The 27,990-nt window shown below is 37.5% G+C and overlaps 1 protein-coding gene across 8 annotated transcripts in view; it reads right to left on the reverse strand.

Annotated features, from left to right (window-relative positions):
• Positions 1–27,497, reverse strand: part of ARMC3 (armadillo repeat containing 3) — a 92,143-nt gene extending 64,646 nt beyond the window's left edge. For 2 of the 8 annotated variants that reach the window (XM_070255426.1, XM_023632264.2), the window contains exons 1-4: positions 27,368–27,497; positions 23,902–23,950; positions 11,131–11,248; positions 177–302 (exon numbers count right to left, since the gene is read on the reverse strand). In XM_070255426.1, the coding sequence (XP_070111527.1) occupies positions 177–302; positions 11,131–11,248; positions 23,902–23,949 (292 nt within the window). In that variant the 5' untranslated portion in view covers position 23,950; positions 27,368–27,497. The remainder of the gene's footprint in view (positions 1–176; positions 303–11,130; positions 11,249–23,901; positions 23,951–27,367) is intronic. The other 6 variants (XM_023632259.2, XM_023632258.2, XM_070255424.1 and 3 more) reach the window with 4 other exon arrangements.
• Positions 27,498–27,990: the final 493 nt, after the last annotated feature.

The raw sequence follows: 27,990 nt of genomic DNA on the forward strand, positions 1-27,990 counted from the left end.
AAAAATATCCCTTAAAAGAAGAAATCATACATTTGTTGCAATATACTTATTTAACTTTTTCATTAACATTAAAGTCAGTTTAAATAAAATTAAAATGAATCCCTTCACATTAAATATAAAAGAAGGATAATGCATTACCTGAGATTATTTGATTATTTTTAAAAGTTCATACTTACTGTTAGAAGCCAGGATCCCAAATATCATCGTAGCATTTCTTCTTACTATTTTGTCTTCATGCGTGAGCAGTTTAGTTAAAGGTTCCACAGCTCCAAGTTCAAGGAGGGTTGCTTTATTTTCCTCACCTGACATCACAGGTAAAATAAAATCATCATGGATATTATCAACCTCATGAAAACTCTTCTTTGTGTTATTCCAATGTCTTATTTGCCATCTGCCTTCCGCTTTCCTCTTTGCCTCCTCACATATGTCTCTCAGAATAAACTTTAGACACTGCGCACCCGGGACACTCCTGCTCTCCTTCCCCTGATGTGTGCAAAGCTGGCTTCCTCTCCGTCATTCAGTTCTGAGCTCACTCGGCACCTCCTCAGAGGAGTCTCTGACCTATCTGTCCAATGTCGCTACGCCCAAGTCTTTCTCTCTTTATCCTGCTCTATTTTCTTCACACTTCTCAACGACCTCCATGCATTGCTGCCTAATCCACTATAACTGAACTTTCCATGAGACCAGATAAGCTTTCTGTTCTACTCTTATATCCTCAGTGCCTAGCATGATGCCAGTCAGGTATTGGCATAATTAATTGCATAATTGCCAAATCAATTATAAAAATTAATCAACACACACAGTCCCCACTTCAAGTTAGAATGTGTGTGGTGGAGTTGGCTCATTTTTCACCCAATGGGGTTACAGCTCCCAACATGTCATGCAAGATGTGCCTGCAGCCAGCAGGGAGGTGCACATACAGAGGGGAGCCACCAGGGTCATTGGGGACTCCTTAACCGTGGCAAGAAGTGACAGAACCAGAAGGTCAAGTAAGGCCAGAGTCTCGCCTAACTGTAGAAGCAATTTACCCGCACCCTGATGAGAGGGATCTCATTCTACAAAGTCAGGAATAACGTCCAGGCCTGATTAATTTCAGCTTTTCAGTTTCATGGGCTATGAAAATATAGATTTCACTTTCAAAGTAATTTGAGAGTATAATAAAGTCACTTAGACTTTTTTTGTCTGTTTTCTCATGAAATTATTTTATAATTTATAAATTTATAAATTATTTATAATTAAATTTATATAAATTATATATTTATAAATATATATTATATATAAATATATAATTTAAATATTTTAATTTAAATATTTAAATATGAATTATAAATATATAATATATAATAATATATGTCATATATAAATATGTATATATAAAAATTATAAATTAATTTATTAATTTAAACTTTAAGTTATAGGTTCATATTCTGATAACACCGTTTCCAAAGCACAGACTGTATCTTCCTATAGCCCACGGAACTGCCCTGTTTCTAAGTGATCCAATCTGTCACATCATTAAAATATGTTGAAGTTTGCATTGTTGACTATTACAAACTTCCTTTTCAAATCTTCCATAATATTTGCATTTTGCTGAAGATCTAAAAGTTAATTTCTTAGATGAAAATATTTTGTCAAGTGAATTTTAAGATAAATTTTAAGAGACTTATGCTTAAATATAAATATATTTTATATATCAGGTTTTTATGAAAATTTTGTCTTTAAATTGTCATTCTGAGACTTTTATCACATAACTTAAATTCTTTCTTCATTAAAATACATTTATCATTATTATTTTTTAAATGATGGTATATATTCTAATTTCATGACTGGAAGAGAAGCATTTGCAAAATTAATAACTTGCATGTAATCTTTTATAGCTACCTTTATTCTTTTTTAACAGTTTTAATGAGATATGATTCACACACAATAAACTGTACATATTTAAAGAGAACAATTTCCTAAAGTTTTGACTCGTGTGTAAACCTATGAAACCAAACCACCATTAAGATAGTGAACATATCTAACACCCCCAAAAGTTTCCTCTTGACAGTTTGTAATCTCTTCTTCCTGTTACTATACATTATTTTGCATTTCCTAGAATTTGATCTAGTCTCGCAGTTTGTACTTGTTATTGTCTGGTCTTGTTCAAAGTATTTTGAGATTAATCCATGCTGTAGCATGTACCATAGTTCATTCCTTTTTACTGCAGAGTAGTATTCCATTACATGGATATACCACAATTTGGCTGGATCATATAGTAGGTGTAAATTTAACTTTTGAAGAAACTGCTGAACTGTTTTCCAAAGTGACTGTACCATTTTACATTCTCACCAGCAATGTATAAGGGTTCTAAATTTCTCCACATCCTAGCCAACACTTGTCACTGTCCATCTTTTTTACTATAGTAATCCTAGTGGGTGTGAAGTGGTATCTCATCATAGTTTTAACTTGCATTTCCCTAATGACTAATGATGTTAAACAAAATGTACCCTTTTTTTGCCATCCATATATCTCTTTGGTGGAGCATCTGTTCAAATCTCTTGCTCATATATATATTTTTAATTTGGTTTGTTTTATTATTGAGTTTTGAGAGTTCTTTGTGTATTCTGGACATAAACCCTTTATCAGATACATGATTTGAAAAAATTTTCTTGCAGTCTATAGCATTTTTTTAAAACACAGTTACTAGGTTTTTTTGGGGGGGGCAGTTTTAGGTTTATAAAAAAATGAACAAAAAGGACAGAGTTCTCATATACCGCCTCTCCTCTCCTTCCTCCATTTCCCCTGTTATCAACATGTTGCATTAGTGTGGGATGTTTGTTATAATTGATGAACCAATTGATACATTTTTATTAACTAGAGTCCATGACCTACATTAGGATTCACTCTTTAGGTTGTGTGTTCTATGGGTCTTGAGAAACGCATAATGTCATATATTCACCATTACAGTATTATACAGAATAGTTTCACTGCCTTAAAAAATCCCCTATTCTCCACTGATTCATCCTTCCTTCCCTAACCCCAAACCCCTGGCAGCCACTGATCTTTTTACTGTCTCCACAGTTTTGCTTCTTTCAGAACGTCATACAGTGCATAGTCTTTTCAGATTGACTTCTTTCAGTTAGCAATATGCACTTAAGTTCCCTCTGTTTCTTTTCATGGTTTTACAGTTCATTTCTTTTTATCACTGAACAATATTCCATTGTATGGATGTACCACAGTTTGTTTATCCATTCACCTACTGAAGGACATCTTGGTCACTTTCATGTTTGGGCAATTACGAATAAAGCTGCTATAAACTACAGGTTTTTGTGTGGACATAAGTTTTCAATGCCTTAGGGTAAATACCAAGGAGTGTGATTGCTGAATCATATGGTTAAGACTAAGTTTAGTTTTCTAAGAAACTACCAAATTGTCTTCCAAGGTGGCTATACTATTTTGGATTCCCTCCAATGAATGAGAGTTCCTGTTGCTCCACATCTTTGTCATCATCTGGTGATGTCAGGGTTTAGAATTTTAGCCATTCTAATAGGTGTGTAGTGGTATCTCATTATTGCTTTAATTTGAAATTCCCTAATGACATACAATATCTTTTCAGCTGTTTATTTGTCATCTATGTATCCTCTTTGAAGAGGTGTGTGTTCGGTGTGAATTTGATGAAATCCAATCAATTGTCCTTTTATGGATCATGTTTTAGTGTCACATCAAAGAAACTAAGGGTTAACCCAAGGTCAGAAAAGTTTTCTCACCTGTGTTCTAAAAATGTTATAGTTTTAAGTTTTATAATTTCATCTATTATATGAGTTGATTTTTGCATATAGTGCAAAGTATGAAGCGCAAATTTTTTTTGCATATGGATATCTCATTGTTCCAGAACCGCTTATTGAAAAGATTCTTTTCTCCATTGAATTGCTCTTGTATCTTTGTTGAAAAAATTGTCCATATACATGTAGGCCTATTTATGGACTCTCTATTCTGTTTCATTGGTCTATTTCTTTATCTTTGTGACAATAACACTATCTTAATTATTGTAGCTTTATAGCAATCTTAAATCAGATAGTGTAAATTCTCCAACTTTGTTACTTTTTCAAAATCGTTTCGATTATACTAGGTTCTCTGCATTTCCATATGAATTTTAGAATTAGCTTGTCAATTTCTACCAAAAAAAAACTTGCTGAGATTTTGGTAGGAATTGCATTGAATCTATAGATAAATTTGGGGAGAATTGATATCTTAACAAATGACATCTTCTACTCCATGAAAACAGTATATCTTACCATTCATTTAGAACTTTAATTTCTTCCAGAAATATTTTATAGTTTTCAGTGTATGGATCTTTCACATCTTTTGTCAGGGGTATCCCTATATATTTCATACTTTTTTGGTGCTATTGTAAATAGTAGTATAATTCATGTCAATTTCCAATTGTTCATTCCTAGTATGTAGACATGCAATTGAGTTTTGTATATTGATTTTGTATCCTGAAACTTTGCTCATTTATTAGTTCTAGCAGCTTTTTTGTACGTTTAATAGAATTTTCTATATAAAAGACCATATTATCTTCTATAAATCAAATACAGTTTTGTGTCTTCTTTTCTAATCTGGATGCCTTTAGTTTCTTTTTCTTGCCTGACTGCATCGATTAGAACCTTCCATGCAACACTGAGTGAAAGTGGTTAAGAGCAGACATCCTTCTCTTGCTCCTGATCTTAGAGGGAAAACATCCAGTCTTTCACCATTAAGTACGATATGAGTTAGCCATAGGTGTTTCATAGATACCCTTTATCAAGTGGAGGAAGTTTGCATCTACTCCTACTTTGCTGAGATATTTTATCAGGAGTGGACACTGCACTTTATAAAAATAATTTTTTCGCATTTATTGAGATGATTATATGTTTTTTCTTTTTTCTTTTAAAAATATGGTCTGTTCATTTCCTGTGGCTGCTGTAACAAATTATCACAAACTTAGTGGCTTAAAACACAAGTTTATTACCTGTGGTCTGGATGTCAGAAGTATGTGGCAGGTCTCAATGGGCTAAATTCAAGGTATTGGTAGAGTTATGCTCCTTTTTGAAGCTCTAGGCAAGAATCCTTTTTTTTTTTTTTTTTCCAGTGAGCATTCCTTGGCTCATGAGCCTCTTCTATCTTCAGAGCCACTCTGCTCCCACTGTCATGTCTTTCTCTGACTCTGACTCTCCTGTTTCCTTCTTCCACCTATAAGAACCCTTGTAATTATGTTGGCCCCACCTAGATAATCCGAGATAATTTCTTCATTTCAAATTCAACTGCTCATGAACCTTAATTATATCTGCAACTTTAATTCCCTCTTGCCATGTAACATAACATATTCACAACCTCCAAGAATTAGGATGCAGACATTTGGGAGTTTATTATTCTACCTACTGCACATACCATACCTTGATTGATTTTCAAATGCTAAAGCAGCCTTACAATCTGGGAACAAATCTCATTTGGTCATGATCTATGAGTTATTTTATATATTATTGAATTGGCCAATTTTTTCTTTAGAATTTTTACATCTATGGTCTTGAGGCATATTGGCCTGTAGGTCTCTTTTCTTGTAATGTCTGTCTATTTTCACTATCAGGGTAATGGTGGCTTTTTAGAAAGACTAGGGAAATATTCCAGTTTTTTCAACTTTCTGAAATAGTTTGTGTATAATTGGTATTATTTCTTCCTTAACATTTGGTAAAATTCAGCAGTGAAAATATCTGGACCTGGAGTTTTCTTTGTGAGAAGGTTTTTAACTACAAATTTTAATTTCTGTAACAAGTATAGGGCTATTCAGGCTATTATTTTTTTTAGTGAGCTTTGAGAGTTCTGTCTTGAAATGAATCTGTCCAGTTCATCTAAGTTGTAGAATTTATTAGCATTAAATTGTTCATAATATTCATGTTATTCTTTTAATGTCTGTAGGATTTGTAGTGATGTTCCCTCTCTCATTCTTTATATTGATAATTTGTCTTCTTTCTCTTTTTACTTATCAGTCTGGCTTGAGGTTTATCATTATTACTTATCTTCTCAAAAAAAAAAGCTTTTCAACTCATTGCTTTTATCTTTTGTTTTTCTGTTTCTTATTTTATTGATTTCTGCTCAGATATATATTATATCCTTCTTACTAAAGACTGGGTTTAACTTACTCTTCTTTTTCTAGTTCCTTAAACTGGAAGCTGAGGTAATTGATTTGAGAACTTCTTGTTTTCTAACAGGCATTTAGTGCAGTAAATGTATCTCTAAATACTCTTTTAGTAGCATTCTACAAGTTTTTATAGGCTGTGTTTTCATTTCCAATTCAGATTTTCCTTTTGATTTCTTCTTTCACACATAGGTTATTTAGAAGTGTGTTATTTACTTTCTCACTATTTAACGATTGTCCAGAATTCTTCGTGTTGTTGAATTTTAATTCAATTTTATTGTGGGATGACATATTTTTTTTTAAAGATTGGTACGTGGAGCTAACAACTGTTGCTAATCTTCTTTTCTTTCCCTCTGCTTTTTCTCCCCAAATCCCTCCAGTACATCGTTGTATATTTCAGTTGTGGGTACTTCTAGTTGTGGCATGTGGGACACCACTTCAGCATGGCCTGATGAGTGGTGCCATGTCCGCGCCCAGGATCTGAACCAGTGAAGCTTGGGGCCATTGAAGCACAGCACACAAATTTAACCACTTGGCCACAGGGCCGCCCCTGGGATGACATATTTTATATGACTGAAATTCTTTTAAATTTATTAAGACTTGTTTTATGGCCCAGAATATGGTCTATTTTGATAAAGGTCCTGTATGCACTGGAAAAGAATGCATACTCTGCTGTTCTTGGAGTATTCTATAAGCATCAATTAGGTTAAATTCATTTATATTGCTGTTCAAATCTTTTATATCCTTACAGAATTACCATCTACTTGTTCTTTCATTTATTGAGAGAAGAGCATCAAAACCTTCAGCTATAATCGTGGACGTCTATTTCTCCTTGCATTTCTAGCTGCATGTATGTTGAAGGTCTGACATTAAGTACATAACTGTTTAGCATTTTTCATAGCCTCTTGATTAATTGACCCCTTTATTATTATTATAAAATTACCTTTTTTTTTTTTTTATCTCTGAGGCTACTCTTTTGTCTATTTTCTGATATTTATATAGCCACTTCAGCTTTCTTTTGATTAGGGCTGACATAGGATATCTTTTTTCCATCCTTTTACTTTCAAGTTATTTGTGTCATTATATTCTAAGTGCATTTCTTGAAAGCAGCATGCAGTTTGGTCTTGCTTTTTGTCCAATTTAATACTCTCCCTGTCAAATTGAGGTACTCACACCATTTACATTTAATCTGATTATTGATATGGTTAGGTTTAAATCTACCTTCTTGTTACTTGTTTTTAATGTGTCTGATTATTCTCTGTTTTCCTTTTCTTCATTTCTGCCTTCTTTGTATGAATTGCAAGTTTTTACGATTCCATTTAATTTTCTTTGTTGGCTTATGTGATATTATTCTTTGTTCTTTTAGTGGTTGTAGGATTTATAGCATACATCCTTAACTTACCACAGTCTACTTTCAAGTGGTAATATACCATTTCACGTATAGTACAAGAGCCTTACAATAGTATACTTCCATTTTTCCCCTTTCTACCTTGGTTCTGTTGTCATATATCTTACTTTTACGTATGTTTCAGAGTGCACAACATACAATTATTATTTTTGTTTAAAATAACCAATTTGCTTTTCAAGTGATTTAAATAATAAGGAAAACATCTTGTATGTTACCATTTCTAGGGTTTTATCTTTATTCTTTAGTGTAGATCCATATTTCCATCTGGTGTCATTTTCCTTCTGCCCGAAGGACCTCCTTTACCGTAATTAGTAGTGTGGGTCTGTTTGCAACGAACTACTTCAGCTTTTAAATGTCTGAAAAAAGATTTTATTTCTTTTATGTTTTTGAGAGACCTTTTTGCAGGGCACGGAATTCTGGGCTGAAGGTTTTTATTTTTCTCTTAATACTTTAAAGATGCTATTCTGCTGACTTCTTGCTTTATCATTTTTAATGATAAATCTATTGTAATCCTTATTATTGCTTCTCTAAATGTAACATTTTTTTCCTCTGGCTGCTTTTAAGATTTTCTCTTTATCACTCTTTTCAACCAATTTGATTATGATGTCCCTTGGTGTAGTTTTCTTTTTTTTTTTTTTTTGGAGGAAGATTAGTCCTGAGCAAACTGCTGCCAATCCTCCTCTTTTTTTGCTGAGGAAGACTGGCCCTGAGCTAACATCCGTGCCCATCTTCCTCTACTTTATATGTGGGATGCCTACCACAGCATGGCTCAACAAGTGGTGTATAGGTCTGTACCTGGGATCTGAACCAGTGAACCCCAGGCCGCTGAGAAGCGGAACGTGCCCACTTAACCGCTGCACCACTGGGCAGGCCCCTTTAGTTTTCTTCATATTCATTGTGCTTCAGTTTCAATGAGACTCTTGGATCTGGGGCTTAGAATTTTCATCAAATTAGGGGAACTTTTGGCCATTATTTCTTCAAATACTTTTTCTGTCCCTCTCTCCTTTTTTCAGGGACTCCAGTTACGCATACATTGGGTCAGTTTTGATTTACTGATTGATTTATAGTCTCATTATGGGTTGTATTTTCCTGCTTCTTTTCATGCCTGGTAATTTTTTATTGGATGCCAGACATTGTGAATTTTACCTGGTTGGGCAATGGATATATTTGTATTCTTGAAATTTGTTCTAGGAAACAGTTATCTGGAAACAGGTTGATCTTTTCCAGTCTTGCTTTTTAAATATTTGTTAGGTAGTCCTAGAATAGGGTTCAACATAGGGCTAATTATTTCTAACTATTGAGACAAGACCCTTCTGTGTATTCCATACTATCCTCTGTGAGGTTTTTCAGTGTGCTGATAGGAAAGGTACTACTGGCCCTGTATGAGCGCCAGGCACTGTTACCTCTGATCCTGTTGGGTACTTTGTCTGACTTCAAGTAGGCCCCACACATGGACATGCTGGTCAGTATTCAGCTCACTGAAGTGACACCCTTTACAGAACTCCTGAGTTCTCTCTCTCTACAGCTCTTTCCTCTCTGTTACTGTCTTGAAAACTCATGCTGCCTTGTCCGCCTGGACTCTCAGATCTGTCCTCTCAACTCCGAGAGTCCACCAGGCCTGCACAGGTTGCCCCTTCCTGTGCCGTGGCCCAGAAACTCTCTGAAGTCAATAAGCTGGGGCAATCATAGTGCGTATTTCCTCTGCTTCCTGTCTCTCAGTGGTCACTGTTCTGCATTTCCTGACAGTGGTTTGCCAACTATTATTTCATATATTTTTCTGTTTTCTTAGTTGTTTCAGTCAGAGGATAAACCTGGCCCCTTACTCTATCTTGGTCAGAAGGCAAAGTCCCATCATTTATCCAAAAAAATTTTTTCAGAAAATACTATTATAAAACACCAGACTTACAATAATTTCTATACTGATTTCACATAAAATACATGCCTACTTATTTCTTCTTCTATAAAAAGACGTAACAGATGATGAGTCTGGAAGGCTGAATGAGACTCACGCTGCCATGGATGCATTATCCAGTGTCCCCTGCAATTTGACCCAGAATTCTATACAATCTACTCATGTACCGTATCTTCCAGAACCACTCTGGTTTTTATCTGGATTCCCAATGATGGCTGGCGTGATATAGCAAGGCAAGTAGTTTACCATTTTCTAAGTGAATGATTTGTTGTTCTATCATACAAGCCCCAAAACAATGTTTAAGGTGTCATTTTTTAAAAGTCAAATTGCTCCTATCTTAGTTTAAAAAGTTTTGTTAAAAATACCAAGTTATACTGAACTCTTCCAATATTCCCAATTAAAATGTTATATAGTATAATAAAAGTCTAATTCTATCACCATGTGGAATGAACTAAATTATAACCATCTTTTACGTTTGTAAATCCTCTATGAATAAGCCTTTCAATAGATTTTAATCTGTAACATTTACGATGTTTTAATAAACTTTACTTTCTACAACTGTCTTAGTTTTACAGAAAAAAAATTGCAAGCATAGTACAGAGAACCCACATATCCCACATCCAGTTTCACCTGTTATTACCATTTTACTTCAGTAGGTACATTTGTTACCATTAGTGAACCAAAACTGGTACATTATTATGACTTAAAGTCCACAGTTTATTCAGATTTCCTTGCTTTTGGCCTAATGCTCTTTCTCTGTTGCAGGATCCTATCCAGGCTCCCCCATGACGGTTGGTCACCGCGTTTCCTTAGCTCCTCTTGGCTGTGAGAGGTCCTCAGACTTTCCTTGCTTTTGATGGCTGGGACAGTTTTGAGGAGTCCTGGTTAGGTATTTGTAGAAGGTCCCTGACTTGGAATTTGTCTGATTTGGGGGGTTATAGCTTTTTGGGGAAAATAGCAGAAGTAGAACGCCATTTTCATTCTATCATGTCAAAGTCACATATCGGTATGACTTCTCACTGTTGAGGTTGATTTTGACCACAGCTGAGGTAGTGTTTGTCAGGCTTCTCCGGTGTAAACTCCCTCTTTTTTCCCCGTTTCCATGTTGTGCTCTTCGGAAAGAAGTCACTACACAGCCTGCATCTAACGAGTGGGAAGTTACATTCTGCCTCCTGGAGGGCAAAGGAGCTACAGAAATTATCTGGAATTCTTCCACAAAGGGGATTTATCGGTTCGCTCCCAATTATTTAGTTATTCAATCATTTACTTGCATCAATTATTTATCTGTATCGTAGATATTTATTTTCTACTTTGGGTTATAACCCAATACTGCTTTATTTATTTCGTTCCTCAAATGGTTCCAGCTTTGACCACTGGGAGCTCTTTTAGCTCCCGTGACATTTACAATGTTTTAAATGACAATAAAACCTTCAAAATGACTATTCTACCAAATGACTGAATTTCTCCTTAAGGTTAAGTTAGGCACTTAGGGAGATACATTACTTACAGGTAATGCATTAAATGAAATTCTGGTTGTCTGAAAGAATTCATCTAACAGGAAGTAAGCTAAAGACTAGGGAGAAAAGTGCCCATTATGTAGTAAATATTTTAAGAAACTAATGAAATAGAAAGATAAATGGAAAAAATCCAAACCTTTTAGAGCAAATCTATAAATGGCTTCACATGCTTTAGCCAAAATTTCTTCTTCTGGAGAATTAAGCATTAACACCACAGTTGCTGCCTTTTTGCTTTCAATTGTTAATGGATCAAACTGAAACGCAGAGAGAAAAATATCAGGTTCACATATGAGCTCTAAAGCACAGAAAAAATGAATGGTCTCTCAAAACTTAAAGAGAACATAACCTTACAAAAAGGATGCGGTCACTGCCCGCTAAATGCATTGTAAAGTTTTTATTTAAAAAACATCACGGATAGACAGTTGTGAACACTGGCGGCGTTGGAATTCCTGAGGGAGGGATGGTGGGAAAAGTAAAACGTTTTAAAACCTGACAAACCTGGTCTCTCAATTTAGCCCTGTGGAATCAAACAAGTGACTTAAGCTGCTAGAGTTTCAGTTTCATTTTCTGTATAATGGGTATAATAAGACCTATCTCCAAGCATCAGGAGAGGACTAGAGACCTTATATGTAAAGCACTTAGCGTATTGTCTGGCACATAATAGATGCTGATTAAATAAGACATATTAATACATTCTTAGTCAATACATAAGAATCCTCAAGTACCTGGATATAATAGATGCCCTGACAGTCTCAATAATCAGTACCTGCTTTCTAACCACTACACTCTTTCTGGGAAAGCAGGGAGTACATACATGAAACAACTAAAAGGCAATAGAAAACAGCATATAGCAAAATGTAAAATTGGATAAAATCTGGAATGGGGAAAATGGTACCATAGTTTAAAGAAAACACATAGAATTCTAGGAAGACCTGTATCCTGCTATGGGGTCTTGAGAATTCATGTGTTGCTAAAACGAATAATGACAAACTTATGACCCCTGGGGGTTGTCTTTGGTCAAAGAGAAAACACATTATTACACTATTTTTCTTCCATTTCCAGAGACTGGTGGTGGAGGGAGTTTTGCTCATGTTAAAGAAAAATTGAATTTCAAACCTTTAGCTGGCTCTTTATGTTGGCTCTTCCTAAATGACCATCTTACTGTGTTTTAGGATATAACAAAAATTGGTGTTCAGTTTTAGGTAGAGGATATAGAGACACATTACTCTGAATAAGGAAACATAATTGTTGAGGTTGGAAGAGTTAAAGAAGACAGAGAAGATGGCAGAAAGCAACAAGCTGAGAGGGCATGGGTGGGATAAAAATTCCCCTTGGAGGGGAACCGGCTGCTGGGTTTTAGACAGCATGATTGAACATCCAAATTAAAGCTGTTGTCTGTGTGTGTCTAACTCTATACTAGAAACTGTAAGAGTTACAAAAATCACGCTGTTTCTTCTCAAGCCTCTTTGACTCTTTTTGGGGGGACGAATCTTCAGAAAAAGCCAGCCATATGCACCAGGTTTGTGGTACTTGCGGGTTTCCAGTGACATGAATCATGGAGAAAAGATGGCCTCTAGCAGAGCCCAGAGCAATGAGTAGGATGCTGGCTGCCAGCCTGATAAGGAGAGCAGAAGGACCCGGAAATCCACAGAAATTTTAAGGGAGAACTTCTGAAAGAATTTAGGGATTGAAGCTTGAGAACCATTTTACTTAGCTACTAAAGGGAAGATTGACAGAGGACCTGGGCTCACTCACCACATTTTTTTAATCTGAAAAATTAGGGAGATGGGTTATACTTTTTTTTTTTTCAAGATTGGCACATGAGCTAACATCTATTGCCAATCTTCTTTTTTTTCTTCTTCTTCTCCCCGAAGCCCCCCAGTACATAGTTGTATATTCTAGTTGTGAGTGCCCCTGGTTGTGCTATGTGGGATGCCACCTCAGCCTGGCCTGATGAGCGGTGCCATGTCTGCGCCCAGGATCCGAACCAGTGAAACCCTGGACCACTGAAGGGGAGCGCGCGAACTTAACCACTCGGCCACGGGGCCAGCCCTGGATTATATCTCTTAAATCTCTTCCAGATATAAAATTCTAGGATTCCTTGAAATACAAAAACATATGACAGAGACCACAAATGTTGGGATGAGGAAGGGGAAATTAATTTGAACTGAGGTAAATGGAGAAAGGTCCATGGAGGTGGTATAATTTTAAATATGATTTGAAGAATGAATACAATGGGTAGGTTGAGATAAGGAGGAAGGCTATTCAAATGGCAAAAATAACACTAGAAAGGTTTAAAATGGGAATGAATGTTGTATTTACGGTGGATAAAATAGGAGCTTGCCTAAACTGAAAATATACAATGGGAAGCAGAAATAATATTGAATAATAAGGAAAGATGAGGCCTCAGCAAATGACCTAGGCCCTCCCTTCACCCAACTCTCTACTGAGGATAATCGACAAAGTTCAGAGGGAAAACGGTTGCGACTCTAGAAATTTATTTCTGGCTAAGCTGTCATTCATACGTGAAAGAGATATATTCAGGCATTCACAAACTCAACAAGTATATCAACTATATACTCAAACAAATTACTTGGCAAATATTCTACGCAAAATTCTGGAGGACAAAATATAAAAACAACGATAAATACAGTAAAATATATACTTAAACTGAATGATGATGTTGTGAATCATAATGTAATTCTTAAGAAAGGATTCCTGAAGTAATGATGACACATTATAAGAAAAAAGGTTAATAATGACTTGGAATTAAAATTCTAGATTTTTTTCAACAAAACTCGGGTAAAGGAAACTTTTGGTAAAGAAAACGAGATTGTTGCCTAGTTATACTTATTTTTTATATTGATAGGAAAACAGGTGTACATATGTGTTCTTAATAGGCTACAGATAGTAGTGGAAGTTCCGAATTACCAAAAGGAAAGGGTAACAATGGAAAGTTGTTTAAAAACACCTGGAATTGCTACATTCCAGTAAGAATGGAAAGCTCCTCAATTCAGAAAAAGAAAAGAAATTCAACATGAAAATGTAGCAAGGAAAACCAAAAACTTAAAATAAAATGACAGGAATAAAACCAAATGTATCACTGATCAAAATAAACCTCAGTAGGGGCTGGCCCCGTGGCCGAGTGGTTAAGTTCGCACGCTCCGCTGCAGGCAGCCCAGTGTTTCGTTGGTTCGAATCCTTGGGCATGGACATGGCACTGCTCATCAAACCACGCTGAGGCAGCGTCCCACATGCCACAACTAGAAGGACCCACAATGAAGAATATACAACTATGTACCGGGGGGCTTTGGGGAGAAAAAGGAAAAATAAATAAATAAATAAACCTCAATAGAATAAACAAATCTCATTAACCAAGATTGTCAGAATCGGTTAAAAAGCAAAATCTACTTTGTTTTTGTGTATTGATAGATATTTCTTCCGCTTGATCTTCCAGAACGTGAATTCAGATCTCTCTGACCAAGATATAGAACGTTTCTATCAACCCTCAATATTTCCCTCACACTCCTTTCCCCCCAAAAAACCCAGAAATATAAACATATAATTTTTAAAATCATGTTTTTCCTGTTCTTGAACCTCATATAAATGGAATCATATAACACGCACTCTCACATCTGCTTTCTTTAGCTCAGCACAATGTCTTTGAGATTCATCCACATTTTTGTATTACTAAGTCATACTTTTATGGCTATACAGTATTCTATTACATGAATATACTAGTTTGGGTTCTTTTAGTTGGAGCCCATCATGAATAAAGCTGCAATGAATATTGTTATACATGTCTTTTTGGGGATATATGCCTTCATTTCTCTTGGGTATAAACTGTCAGGGAGGGAGAAATTCTACCACTCTTGAGTTTTTATGGCTGGACTAATAACAACATTGATGCAAAACCAGAATAACAGGAGAAAAACTAATTTAATAGATGCACATGGAAGATCATTAAAAAATGATACTCAGAGAGGGAACAAAGCAGGCAGTTTATGTATCTTTTTACACAAAGAGACAAGAAATTTGTAAGGATATGACAAGACAAAGAAACTTAGGTTTGGGGTACATATTAGTGAGGAATTTAAGCAGAGGTTGGGTTTGAGGGAGTCAATTAGTGAAAGTAACAGGGTTTGTTTACACAGGCTTCTCAGCCTGAGTTCCCCAGCTCTGGGGATAAGGATGTCTCTATCGCCTGGGGTAGCGAAAGGTACCTTTCAAATGGGAGATTTATTTCCTGCTTTCAGCGGGAACAGAGAGAAGGAGGGTCAAAAGAAGAAATTTTAATCCAAAATAATCAATATGCCATTGTGGGATATTTTGAGGAGGCCTGCCCTGGGCCCCAACAATACCTAAAGTGGTCTTATCAGTTTACATTCCCACTAGCTATGAATAAGAGTTCCCGTTGCTCCAAATCCTCACCAACCCCTGGTATTATCAGTCTTTTTAATTCTCTTTCCACATCTCTTCGACTACATTTATTTATTATTTATTTATTTATTTATTTAGGTGAGGAAGATTAGCCCTCAGCTAACATCTGTGCCAATCTTCCGCTACTTTGTATGTGGGATGCCACCACAGCATGGCTTGATGAGCAATGGATCCAAACCCACAACCCCAGACCACCAAAGCAGAGTGCATGAACTTAACCACTGTGCCAACGGGTCTGCCCGTCTTAGATTACATCTTTAGATCCATCTGCTCTTCGTAGTTGTTACAGCAGAAGAAATGCCCTACTGCTACCTACTACGACTACATCTTAGCCCGAAGCAGAAATGTTCTCATTACTTTTAAAAGTTCTCTTCTGTCTCTTCTACATATTCTGACTCAATAGCATCCATCTATCATTCAGCATTGTCTTCTGTCATTATGCTTGCTATCCCAGCAATTTTTCTTTGCTCACTCACAGATTGGTTTCCTTTAGCATCCACAGTGTTCAGGCTTTGAGCCTTCCTTGGTAGCCAACCAGCAAGTGGTGAAAGACACAGCTTTACCACTCAGCTACTCCCACCACAGCCATTCTTCAACTTCACTGGGATCCTCAGTACATTTATTCCCTCTACTTCCACTTCATCAGCTTTCTCATTCCTTCACTTTACTTCTTATCTTGCTTAGATTTTATGATCACTTATTTTAGTAACACTCCTGCCAAATCCTAATCCTTCCATCTTTTCATTAAATCAATTTTAGAAAACCCAAATCATGAATGCAAACTAGTATTTGCTTTCTTTGCATTTGCACCCAAGCATCCAAGCATTCTTAGAGAATGTTAAACTACAGGGAAAATCAGTATTTCTATGAATTCATAATCAATAATTCCAGAAGGGCCTCAAATCTACCCATATCTGCACATTTTCCTCTATTACATTAGAGAAATGTTTTTTCCACTATCTAAGCCCAAAGCCTAATGTGTGCTTTGGATTTTTAATCCATTCACCTTAATTCACTCATTCATTCAATAAACATTTATTCAATCCTTAATAAGTGCCAGACACTAAGAACACATTAAACAGGATAATCAAGTCCCCTGTTCTCATAGAACCTCTACATTCTCAGTTACCTCATGCTATTAATTATCCCTTCTCTCTCATGTGTGGTCAACTTCTTCCTATCAATTGAATAATTCCCATTACTTCTTTTGAATCCACTCTACAGAGGGCCAATTTAGATTCAATATAATGCACCTATTTTAAGTGTAACTAACTTAGGTGTAACTTTTTGAGTTTTGAGAAATATTTACATCCACAAAACCAACCATTCCAAACAATATGCAGAACTTTCCATTACCCCAAAACATTCTCTCCTGCCTCTTCGCAGTTGATTCCCCTTCCCAGATCGAGTCCAGGCAACCACTGATCTGCTTTCCTTCACTGTAGGTTAATTTTGACTGTATTAGAATTTCACATTAATGAAATTATTACACAGGTACCCTTTACCTATGGCTCCTTTCATTTGGCAGAATGCTTATGAGGTTCATCCACATTGTTCCATGTATCAGTAGTTCATCCCTTTTTAGCACTGAGTAGTATCTCATTGTATGAATATACCACAATTTGTTCATCCATTCCATTTGTTGATGGACCTTTGGGTTGTTTCAGTTCAGGACCATTATGAATAAAGCTGCAATGAGCATTTTCATTCAAGTCTTCTTGTAGATGTACGTTTTCATCTCTCTTGAGTAAATACCTAGGAGTGGAATTGCTGGCTTGTCTGGCAAGTATATGTTTAACTTTACAAGAAAATAAAAGTTTTTTCCAAAGTAGTTTCACTGTCGTGCTTTCCCACCAGCAACGTATCTGTCTCCAACACAGTGTATCTCTTCAGTTATTTAGATCTTTCTTAATTTATCTCAGCAATGTTTTACAGTTTTCAGCATATAGGCATTATATTTATTTTTTAAACTTATCTCTGAATATTTCACTGTTTTTGATGATATGGCAAATGATATCTTTTTTTCTTCATGTATTTTAACCAATGCTAATAGGTGAACAACATTTAGGATCATTTTTCCTCTCAAAAAATGAACATTTTTATTATGAAGATATGTACATCTTTTTCTCTGGTGTATTGTTTGTCCTGTAACATACTTTGTCCGGTATTAACACAGGCACTCCAGCTTTCTTATGATTAGGATTTATATGGGATAGCTTTTTCCATATTTTTACTTTTAGCCTATCTGTATCTTTACATTTAAAGGAGATTTCTTGTAGAGAGCTCATAGTTGGGTCTTACTTTTTTATTCAGTTTGACAACCTCTTACGTTTAATTGGAATATTAGATGGTTTACATTTAGTATAGTTATTGATATAGTTGGCCTTTAATTGACCATCTTGCTATTTGTTTGATCTCTCTCCCATTTGTTCCCTGTTTCTTTTTTCCCATCTTCTTTTGGATAAGATTTTTTTTAGTATCCAATTTTATCTCCTCTATTGGCTTATCAATTGATTTTTCCTCTGGTTATGGGTCACATTTTCCTTTGCATATATAATTTTTGATTGGCTACTGGACATGGGGAAACTTATCTTGTCAAGTGCCTGGATTCTTTGGGGACGAGGTCTTCTCTTGAAGGATGTTGAGTTTTGTTCAGCTAGGCAGTTGCCTTACTTATAGACCAGCTGGATCTACTTAAGGCCTGTTTTAAAGCTTTATTAGGGAAGCCTTTACTCTAGAGCGGGTTTAGCCATACTACTACTAACGTATGAGCCTTCTGGGGGCTCTGCGTAATGCCCCCGGAGTTCATTAGGGTCTCTCCACTCTTTATGATCAAAATTAGAATGTCTCCCAGACTCATGTGAACTGTAAAATTTATTCAGCTGACAGCTCCCTAATAGCTGTTCATGCCTGTTCTTTCTCATGTGGAGTTTTACCCCGAGCAGCTTAGAAGTCAAAGAATCAAAGACACCATTAGACAGATTTCTAGAGCTATTTGTCTACGTAGTCCCCTCCTCTCTGGCACTCTGCCTTGCAAATTCCAGCCACCGTAGCCTCCCTGAACTCTGATTTCTCAAATCTCTTATTTTAAATCAAAAACAAACTTTCCCTAGATATTAATCATCCTCCACGTGCCAACCTGGCTCTCCTTCCCTTTCACAGTCAAAAATCTTATAAACTATTTACTTTTTCCATTTGCTCACTCTCACTTCCTGCTGAATAACTCCAATCTGACTTTCACGCTCATCAACTCACCAAGATATTTCTAAGGGCATCATCAGTGATCACCATGTCACCTACCACTTCTTCATAGTTTTATTTCATTTCTGGAGAATTAAAACAATAAAACAGTACTTGAAACTACAGAAGCTTATGGCTTATTTAATTGTCAGGCCTCCATCTTTCTGGATAAATTTTTTATTGTATTTTATTCATGGTAGTTTGGATACTGAAAATCCTTGGGCTTTCTTTGTCCGTGTGTGTGTGCATTTTTGTGGGGAGAGGGCCCACAGTTACCATCCTACCCTCATAAGGCCTCCTGACTCCCCACTGAGCCCTTGACTATCTTTACGACTCAAGCCTGTTTCCCTCGAATTCTGGCTGGATACTGTCTCCACCAACATCCACTCAGAACAGATTTCCCTTCCATTTTAGAACTTCCACTTCAGAGGCTTCTGATAGTTCGTATTCTTAAAGCTGTTTTTATTTACTAAAGTGAATAAATATACTATGTTGAAACATGGGTATGTCATGATCTCCACAGAAGGACTACCATTCTCAAAGGCGTAGAGGACATGAAAATACATTTAAACAAAAACTATCGTAAATATCTTTTAATCCTTCTTCCATGGTTTAGAAAACACTTCAGTATCTTACCATATCTTCTAGTCATCATTGAGAAAGAGGCGATACGGGGCACAAGAAGCTTAAAGGGGAGGTTGAGACTGTGAGAGTTACAATCTAAAGAGCTGTCGAAGGAGGAGAAATACTGATGTTTGGCAGAGAGTGGAGAAACTTGGCATGACGTTTCTTGTTCCCACAGAGCCTACAGCATTATAGTAATTTTTTATTAAAAAAGGCGCTGAGAATAAAATGATAGCTATAACAGAATGCCACACAACTAAATAAATAATACTGTGCTGTAATTACATATCCCAGCTGCCTTCCCGTGAGGAACTCACAGTCAGTCACCAACGAGCTGGTTGTGAAATTATAATTTCATGCTCCGGACAAAATAAATGATGAATCAAAATTATTTACAAAAAGAATGAAAGGAAGGGGAAGCATTTGGGCTAAGTTCTGAATTTTAAGCCCAGTCAATTAGAGAAGCCACAGACTTATAGAAATACTTTTAGATCTCTGTTAAGGAAATAAGACAGTCAGGAATAGCACTGTCCCATAGCACTCCAACAATAAAGATGTCCTAATTTTGCACTGTCCAATACAATAGTCACAGGCCACATGTGGCTTTTGGGCACTTAAAGTGTAACTAATATGACTGAGGAACTGAATTTTTTATTTTATTTTTTAATTGTGAGTTTTAATTAATATAATTTTAATTATTATAAATTTAAATTTAAATAACCACATGTGGCTAGTGGCTACTGTATTAGGGCAGTCTTAAAAGAACACAAAATTATAAAGTTAAACTCAGTGAAAATAGATGAATCGTGACAGTTGAATGATTTTTACAGTACTGGTAAATGCAAATAAAAGGCTTTTTTTGACTTCTATTGGATTGTATTTACCACATCAGTGGTCTCAGCTCACGAGGAGTCAATTACACAGGAAAAGAGGGACTGATAAACAGAAGGAGGTAGACTGTACCACTCTAGTATAAACTTTTATTAAAGAATATCTAGACATCAGTTAAAATCCACTAAAAAGTATAAAGGTTCAAATGCAAACAGCTAAAATGGCCTCTAGTTTTCTTTACAACCCGAATCAAAATAAACTTTGAAAGCAAGGTAAGCAAGCTGGTAATTATACAGTTTTGTGTATATATGTTATTTATGAATTTATACTATATTTTTATTAATTCATGATATTTTGTTTATCTGTGATGAGGGAGAAAGATGGGAAAATAAGTTCCTGTGATGCTTCATTTCTAAGAAAGTTTGTGGCAGTGTTGGCAGTCGGCGACAGAGTTAAAGGTTGAGCTCTGAGGTTGATGAAGGGGGTCCGGGAAAAACAAGCCCCTGGAGTCGACATCCTACTCTTCTGAGGAACTGGGTCTGGTTGCCCAGGTGAGGGAGCGGGATCTGCTCTTGCCTGTTGCTCTGATTCAATACTCACCAAGCTCAGCTCTCCATGTGCACTTAACTAGGGAGAGAAGGTGCTGACCCAGTAACAGAAATGTTTAGTTAACTTGATGCTTATTGAGATCCTGGAGCCAAGTCATAGCCTCTCGTGAGTCTGAATACCGTGGATTTATCCACTGAAGCTCAGTCGCCTCTGAAATATTAAGAGAGTAAAGTTCCCATGCTCATAAACTCAGAGACCTGACAACGAATCATGACGGCCAGGCAACAGGCCTCTGGGACCTTTAGTTGCCGGCTGGTCTTCCACAGCTGATATTCCCGCCTCCTTTGGCAGCTCACACAGACTTCTACAGTTTTGTAGAATGATGAGCAACACCCTCAACTACGTCATTAATGGTAACATTTACTAAGTTCTTATCTAGTGCCTGGCACTGTTCTAAGCATCTCACATTTATCTAAGCTTGCCTCATGACTGGGAGTGGAAATGAAGTGGACATCATTACACCCCCACTGGGGTGGGCAGAGGTAGGAAATTTGCCCCAGATCATAGAGATGGTGGATGATGGAGTGAAGATTCAGACTCTGGCAGTATAACTCTGGAGCCTGCACTCTTATTCAATGAATCTTGCCTTCTATTAAATACTGTCTACTAAGGTCGTTTCTGTTAGTAACTCTTTTATGCAATCATTCCACAGGAAGTTTGCCTTTTATTAAAGCGTCACAAACGACCTTTCAGCCAGACACAGGAATGATTTGGGGAGGGAGAACATAGTTGTATTGATCGCTCAAGCCATATCTTCTCCACATCTAAGGCATCTCCTTAGCTAGTATTCTCTTTTATGAGAAGGACCGGAGCTCAATAAACCATATATGTACACACTAATGGTGTTAATGTACGTTTTGATAATGAGAATATTAAGAAAAGCAAAAGGAGCTTTTGTTTCAGCCATGTCACCAACCACTCTTCTTTCAGTGCCCATTGCCCATTTTCACTGGTAGGTAGAAGACTAATAAGAACTAAGATATTTGGAAACAGTGCTTTTAGGAAATATATAAGAAGCAAATCATCATTAGTTGACATAGAAAAGGTTATTTTCTTAAGCAGTTAAATCTTTTAAATCTGGTTTTCATTTACAATTGTTACCAAACCTCTCATAGACTTTGAAGTGGTACACCTTGGGACAAGTTCCAAGTTCAGATACTTTAAATTGTGGTACACTGTTTTGAAGTATTAGAATTTACAAGATAGAAAAGCAGTTAGATATTTCAATACTAGTCTATCAGCTTTATTAAGATAAAGTCAGAGCAGGGGAAGGATGGAGGGGCCCTCAAGAAAGGCAAGAGTCAGGGACCATTGGTAACTGTTACACACGCCTTTGCCTGCCCCCAAGGCTGTTGTGAACTGAGGACACAAGAGCTAGGTTTTTGCTAACATTATGACCAGAATTATTTCTCAAGTCTTTGATTGTGCCCCCCAAGGATCAGAGTACAGAGGACAATACCAGCAAGACATTATAAAATTATAGAAGGCGTATTAGACAAATATATCTATGTTTTAATAGTCCCTTAATTCTCATTTTAATCACAAGGTGTTTGCTGTCAAGTACTGTATTCATGAGTCCACTTTCTAGTAATAACATGTCAATAATGATATTCGATGGGACTGGCCCTGTGGCCGAGTGGTTAAGTTCGCACGCTCCGCTTTGGCGACCCAGGGTTTTGCCAATTTGGATCCTAGGCGCGGACATGGCACTACTCATCAAGCCATGTTGAGGTGGCGTCCCACATGCCACAACTAGAAGGACCCACAACTAAAGTATACAACTATCTACTGGGGGGGGGGGGATTTGGGAAGGGGAAAAAAAAAGATTGGCAAGTTGTTAGCTCAGGTGCCAATCTTTAAAAAAATAAATTAAAAAAGTAATGCTATTCGGCAGCATAAAGAGGGGTAATGTCAACCTAGGATGCAATGAAGAAATAAGAGAATTTGGGACATTTTAGGAGCATGTCCAAAGGAGAGCAGACAGGCTGATGAAACTACATCAGGAGACCACAAAGACGCCCTCTGTAAAGCTTTCCTACACCTGGGCAGACAGGTGCTTCTGTCGTCTTCGTTCCCAACAATACTGAAGGATCATACAGGTAGTTACATAGGGGTATCTGTGTGTGCGTGTGTGTAGCAGAGTCTAAAGGATTCCCATACAATAGATCTTAATTCCTGAGTATTAACTGTGTGCCAGGCACTGAGAACTTTATGTGCTTTATTTCATTTTAACTCACACAACCACCAAAATGAGTTGGACATTGCAATTTCCACTTAAGAGATAAAGAAAAACTGAAATAACTTAGCCAAATTTGGCAACGTCTCCAAAATAACACAGTTGGTGAGAGGCAGAGCTGGGCCGCAACTCGCATTCATGACCACAATGCTCCCACGCTGTCGAGGAGATCGTTGCACGAAGCTCAGCTTCCTTCAAACTGTAAAATTCTGGGAATCTGTCACCTACACTCATTTTTTTTCATTCACATTTTATTTGAAGAAAATCACACCAAATGTCTGTTTCAAAATAAGGTTCTAAACTGAAAATTGCCAAGGTCATTTATTATTTTTAGCACAGTTTTTCAGTAATTCATAGACTTTAATGAGAGAAGATAAAACCACATTTTAAAAGAGAGAGAGACAGGGCCTTGTTTTGCAGTGAATAGATTACTTAAGCATTTGGAACAGAAAAAAATGACGAACCCAGACTTCTCTCTCCATAGAATTGGAAAATACAGGACCTCTGATGTTCAAATGGTCATCCTCAGACAACCTTGTATATATATGAAATAGCCGTACCATAACTTCCAGTAATTTTTGAAAATTCACTTGGATAATTAACATCAATGGCAGACTGGCAAAGTCAATGTGAAGTATTTGAAAGAACAAACTCAAATTATTTATTCATTTACTAGGCTTATAAACATGCCATCCACATACTGGAAAAGCTAATAATTACTCTCTAATTGTGCTAATTGTGTAATGACAATGTCGTAAATGTTTGTTTATATAATGTTAGATTTCTCTGACTAATCTTATCATTAGTCAGACTTTGGACTTCTGCCACTGTGTACTCATGTATATACGGGTACATGCCAAACTGTCTGAACAGTTTATTTTAAAACTGGTCATTAATGTGCTACTAGTATTCAAATCAGAAACTTACCACATCCTTCGGAGGAGGTTCTGCTTCCTTCTTTATCTTTTTACCCATTCTGGAAAAAAGATGCAATAAATGTTTAAAGTGTCATTTGTACATCAAATATGTACAAATCTCTCAGTTACCTATGTCCTTAGGAGGAGGTTTATTTCCTTCTTTAAATTTTACCTAAAGGGAGACGACGCAACAAATGTAGAAATTATTGCACATGTACAAATATGTACCCACAGCCCTATTTCAAACTCTACAATTTGAAAGGAACTTATTGATAAGAGTGTTGAACGTTAGTTCTGTCTTCCAGTTTGGAAAGGAGAATATATTAGTGACATAACTTTAACTTACACAACAGGAAATAGTTTATCATGATTATAACTCACTTAGGCAGGGCTTGGGAGACTGAAGCCAAGTTACTTTTAAGATCTGCAAGAATGTTTTGCCACAAAGAGAGGGATTTTTGTTTGTTTCTTGCACTGATCTATCCTAAGCTCTTAGATCAGTGACTGGCACATAGTAGGCATTCGATATTTATAAAAATCATTGGCTCCATTTTTCCTGGGAGCGACGATTTTGTGAAAGGTATCCAAGATCTACCAGCTCCAAATAAACATTTATGTCATTTTCCCAGATAACAAAAAGTTTTCTCTAATATAATCCAGAGCTCAATAAAAAAGTAATTGAGGGGCTGGCTGGGTGGTGCAGCGGTTAAGTTCGCAAGTTCCGCTTCAGCGGCCCGGGGTTCGCCTGTTCGGATCCCGGGTGCAGACATGGCACCACTTGGTAAGCCATGCTGTGGTAGGCGTCCCACATATAAAGTAGAGGAACACGGGCACGGATGTTAGCTCAGGGCCAATCTTCCTCAGCAAAAAGAGGAGGATTGGTGGCAGACGTTAGCTCAGGGCTAATCTTCCTCAAACAAAAAAAATGTAATTGAGACTCTGAAGAGATGTATTCTGGGGAAACTGGGGTTACTCCTTGCAAGACTCTTCTCCACCTGCCCTCATATGTCCACGTCTGTGTGGAGAACAGTCAAAGGAACAGTATACATAGTTGCTATACCACAGGGGGGTAACTCCACCTCGGTGCAGAGAACTTTCCAAGATGTTGGTGACTGTTGGAATAACCCTAGAAATCTTTCAAATTTTCTCTAGCAAGAGTTTGTGGAGTTAAGTTGGATATTAGGACCACCTCATTTGGTATATTCTAGTCTCCAGGAAATTACTGTTGTCTCAACAGAAATCCTGGGAAGTAGAAAATCCTCGGAGAGAATCTATAATGTCAGGGTTAGTTCAGACGGCTTGTCAAGGGACAAAAGCAACTCCCAGCATTAGGGACACTGACCAGAATTTATCACATACGTTAAAAAGCCACATGGTCATAGAAACTCATAGGGACTTCTGAAAGACATCCATTCTAAGTCCCTAACTTCAGGTCACATATATTTCAAGATCTTTGAGGACAAGCTTACTCTGTGATGCACTACCTCACGCTGTATCCTATATATTAAAAGATTAAAGTGTGCCCACGTCCCACATTAAATATAATTTTCACCATAAAAAGTTATGAAATTTTGCATTTGAAATTACTCAGCAATCGTTTTGCACACCTGGAAATTCTTGCAAAATGGGGAAATTGTTTTCAAATGTAATTTTAACATTAATTTTTCCGTTTTCTTTTCATATTTTAGAGCCAATTTTTTCTTTTCAAATCTCAGACATTTTTTATAGGTGCTGGACCTTGTGCCTACAACGTTTCAGGCAGACACACAGAAGCTATTCCAGAGAAATGAAAATCTATCCTATGATTAAGCTCTAGGAAAAAGAGATTTCATAGCTCTTTATAACCCATTCCAAGATATAACAGTCTTTGATTCACAAAAGAATTCTTTACGAATAACGTTCAAGAAGCAATTAAATTACACCTGCATAGAGTTACCTTCAGTCATCTGATTTTCAAAGGAATTTATTTTTTCCCGTTTCAGGATAGTGATTTTTAGCAATTGCATATTGAAGAGTACAGAGGCTGGAACAGCCTAGATATAGAGGATTACAGCGATGGAGCTGGTCCTACGCAATGCTGTGAAGTACGAAGTGTTTCATTTGTGTTATTACCATATTGGGTGTAACGGTTAATGGGGGAGACAGCATACAGCTGACATAGGCCAGGGGCAATGAGCCTCAGAGATGACCCTGCCCCAAGGGTTCTTTTTAAACTTCGTGAATTTGACATCCCACTTAAAATCAACCCGATACAACTAAATTATCTTATATTGTTTTATTCTTAAAAGATTTGTTTCCCTTTAAAGCTACAGAGATGTCAAATTATGAAAACAAATCCTCTTGACTTTTGAAGCAAAGTATACCTGTTTTCCTTGACTATTTCACCACCTGCACATTGATTTTTTAAATTGTGCTAAAATATATATAACATAAAATTTACCATTTCAACCATTTTTAAGTGTACAGTTCTGTGTCCACTGTCCCTTTATAAAGGTAACACATTTCATCATGGAAAATTTGGAAAACAGAGAAAGGCACATGGAATATAAAAAAAATCATCCAAAATAAACTCAGGGAAACCATTATTTCGATGTAGTTCCTTTTTGTGTGTGTTTCCCATAGTGACTTGACCATCCTACCTGGATTTTTCCCCCTATTCTCACTTTCCCTTCCTGGGACCATTTTCCTACTAAACTCTTCAACTAACGGACAGGTTCATGAAATCTCAGTCTCCCTTTATTGCTCCATTCATCTCCAATGGATCAGCATATCATGTCATTTAAAGTAGTATTTTAAAATCCACTATTTATCTAGCCAGTCCCCTGGTGTTGAGCATTTTTTTCCCCAGTTTTCTGGAATTATGGACGAGGCAGCAATGAACATTCTTAGACATAAAATTTTCATCTACGCCCATTTCTTTAGGATAAATCCCTAGAGTAAAATAACTGGGTGAAAAGGTATGAACCCCACCACACTGGGTCTGAAAACCTCTGCTCGATATTTCCATCTTCTTGATTGTTGGAGAGGGGCCACATTTTTTTCACGAGTTTATCGATCATCTGTATTTCTCCTTCATAAACTTTCAGCCTATGAGCTCGGAAATATTTTCTAATGGGGAGATTTATTTTGAGAAGACTTAAAGGGGAGGAGGAGAGCTGGAGCAAGTGGGGACCCACTTTTTGAGCTGCACACAGTCAAGTAACGGAATCTTAGACTCAGATCCCCACTCGAGGCCTCGGTTTTGCTACCTGTTAAATGGGAGGTGGTGGCCAGGATGCTTATGAAACCCATCCCGACCCCGGTCTAACACTGTGGGTGTAGGACAGGTAACGATGATCCCTCACAAGGTGTTTCCTTAGCTGCCCAGACGTCCCCACCCGCGGGGAACCATCTCCTTCCCCAAGTCTTGCTGGGGCCTCTGCCCTGGGCCTCTCCAAACCGCGGAGGTGGCCGTGCCGCTGCCCGCCCGCCTTTACCTGCCGGGAGATCCCGCCGAGCAGCGGCTCCTCCGACTTGGAGAACTGCACCCGCTGCCGCCTGCGCGCGCCTCCTGCTTCACTGTTGTCCCTGGTTGCTAGGCGACACCGGGCCGCGCCTGCGCGCTCCTCCGCCGTGGAAGCACGCGCTCGGATGCCGGAGGCGCCCATTGTCCCGCCGGGGACCGCGCTCAGTAGGAGCAGAGCCCTATGCATCCTCAGTTCCCTGAGTCCCGTACTTTGGGGCAGGATGGACACGGGGAATCCTCCTCTTCTTAGTTGTTGAGGGGCAGCCCAGGAGAAAACTGTAAATTAGCAGGCAGCGCAGCCTGGCCAGAGACCGGCTGTGGATTCGCATACTCTGAGATGCTATTGCATTCTCCCAACGACAGGCCTCAACCGGGATCTCTGCGCAGAGGACTTCCAAATCGCCACTTCCTGCCCAGACTGCTAAACTGCAGACCTGCATTGCCAGCTTTCCATGCACCAGGGTGGCCAGTCTTTCCCCGCGGAACTTGCCATGTCTCTTCAAAACCTCCTCCTCCTTTCTTTCCTTTTTCTGCCATTCCTCCCAGTCGCCTAGAACCTCAGTTTCTCCTCCTCTCGCACCCCCTGCCCCCCAG

Source organism: Equus caballus, chromosome 29 (genome assembly GCF_041296265.1).
Source record: "Equus caballus isolate H_3958 breed thoroughbred chromosome 29, TB-T2T, whole genome shotgun sequence".
In the NCBI taxonomy this organism is placed as follows: domain Eukaryota; kingdom Metazoa; phylum Chordata; class Mammalia; order Perissodactyla; family Equidae; genus Equus; species Equus caballus.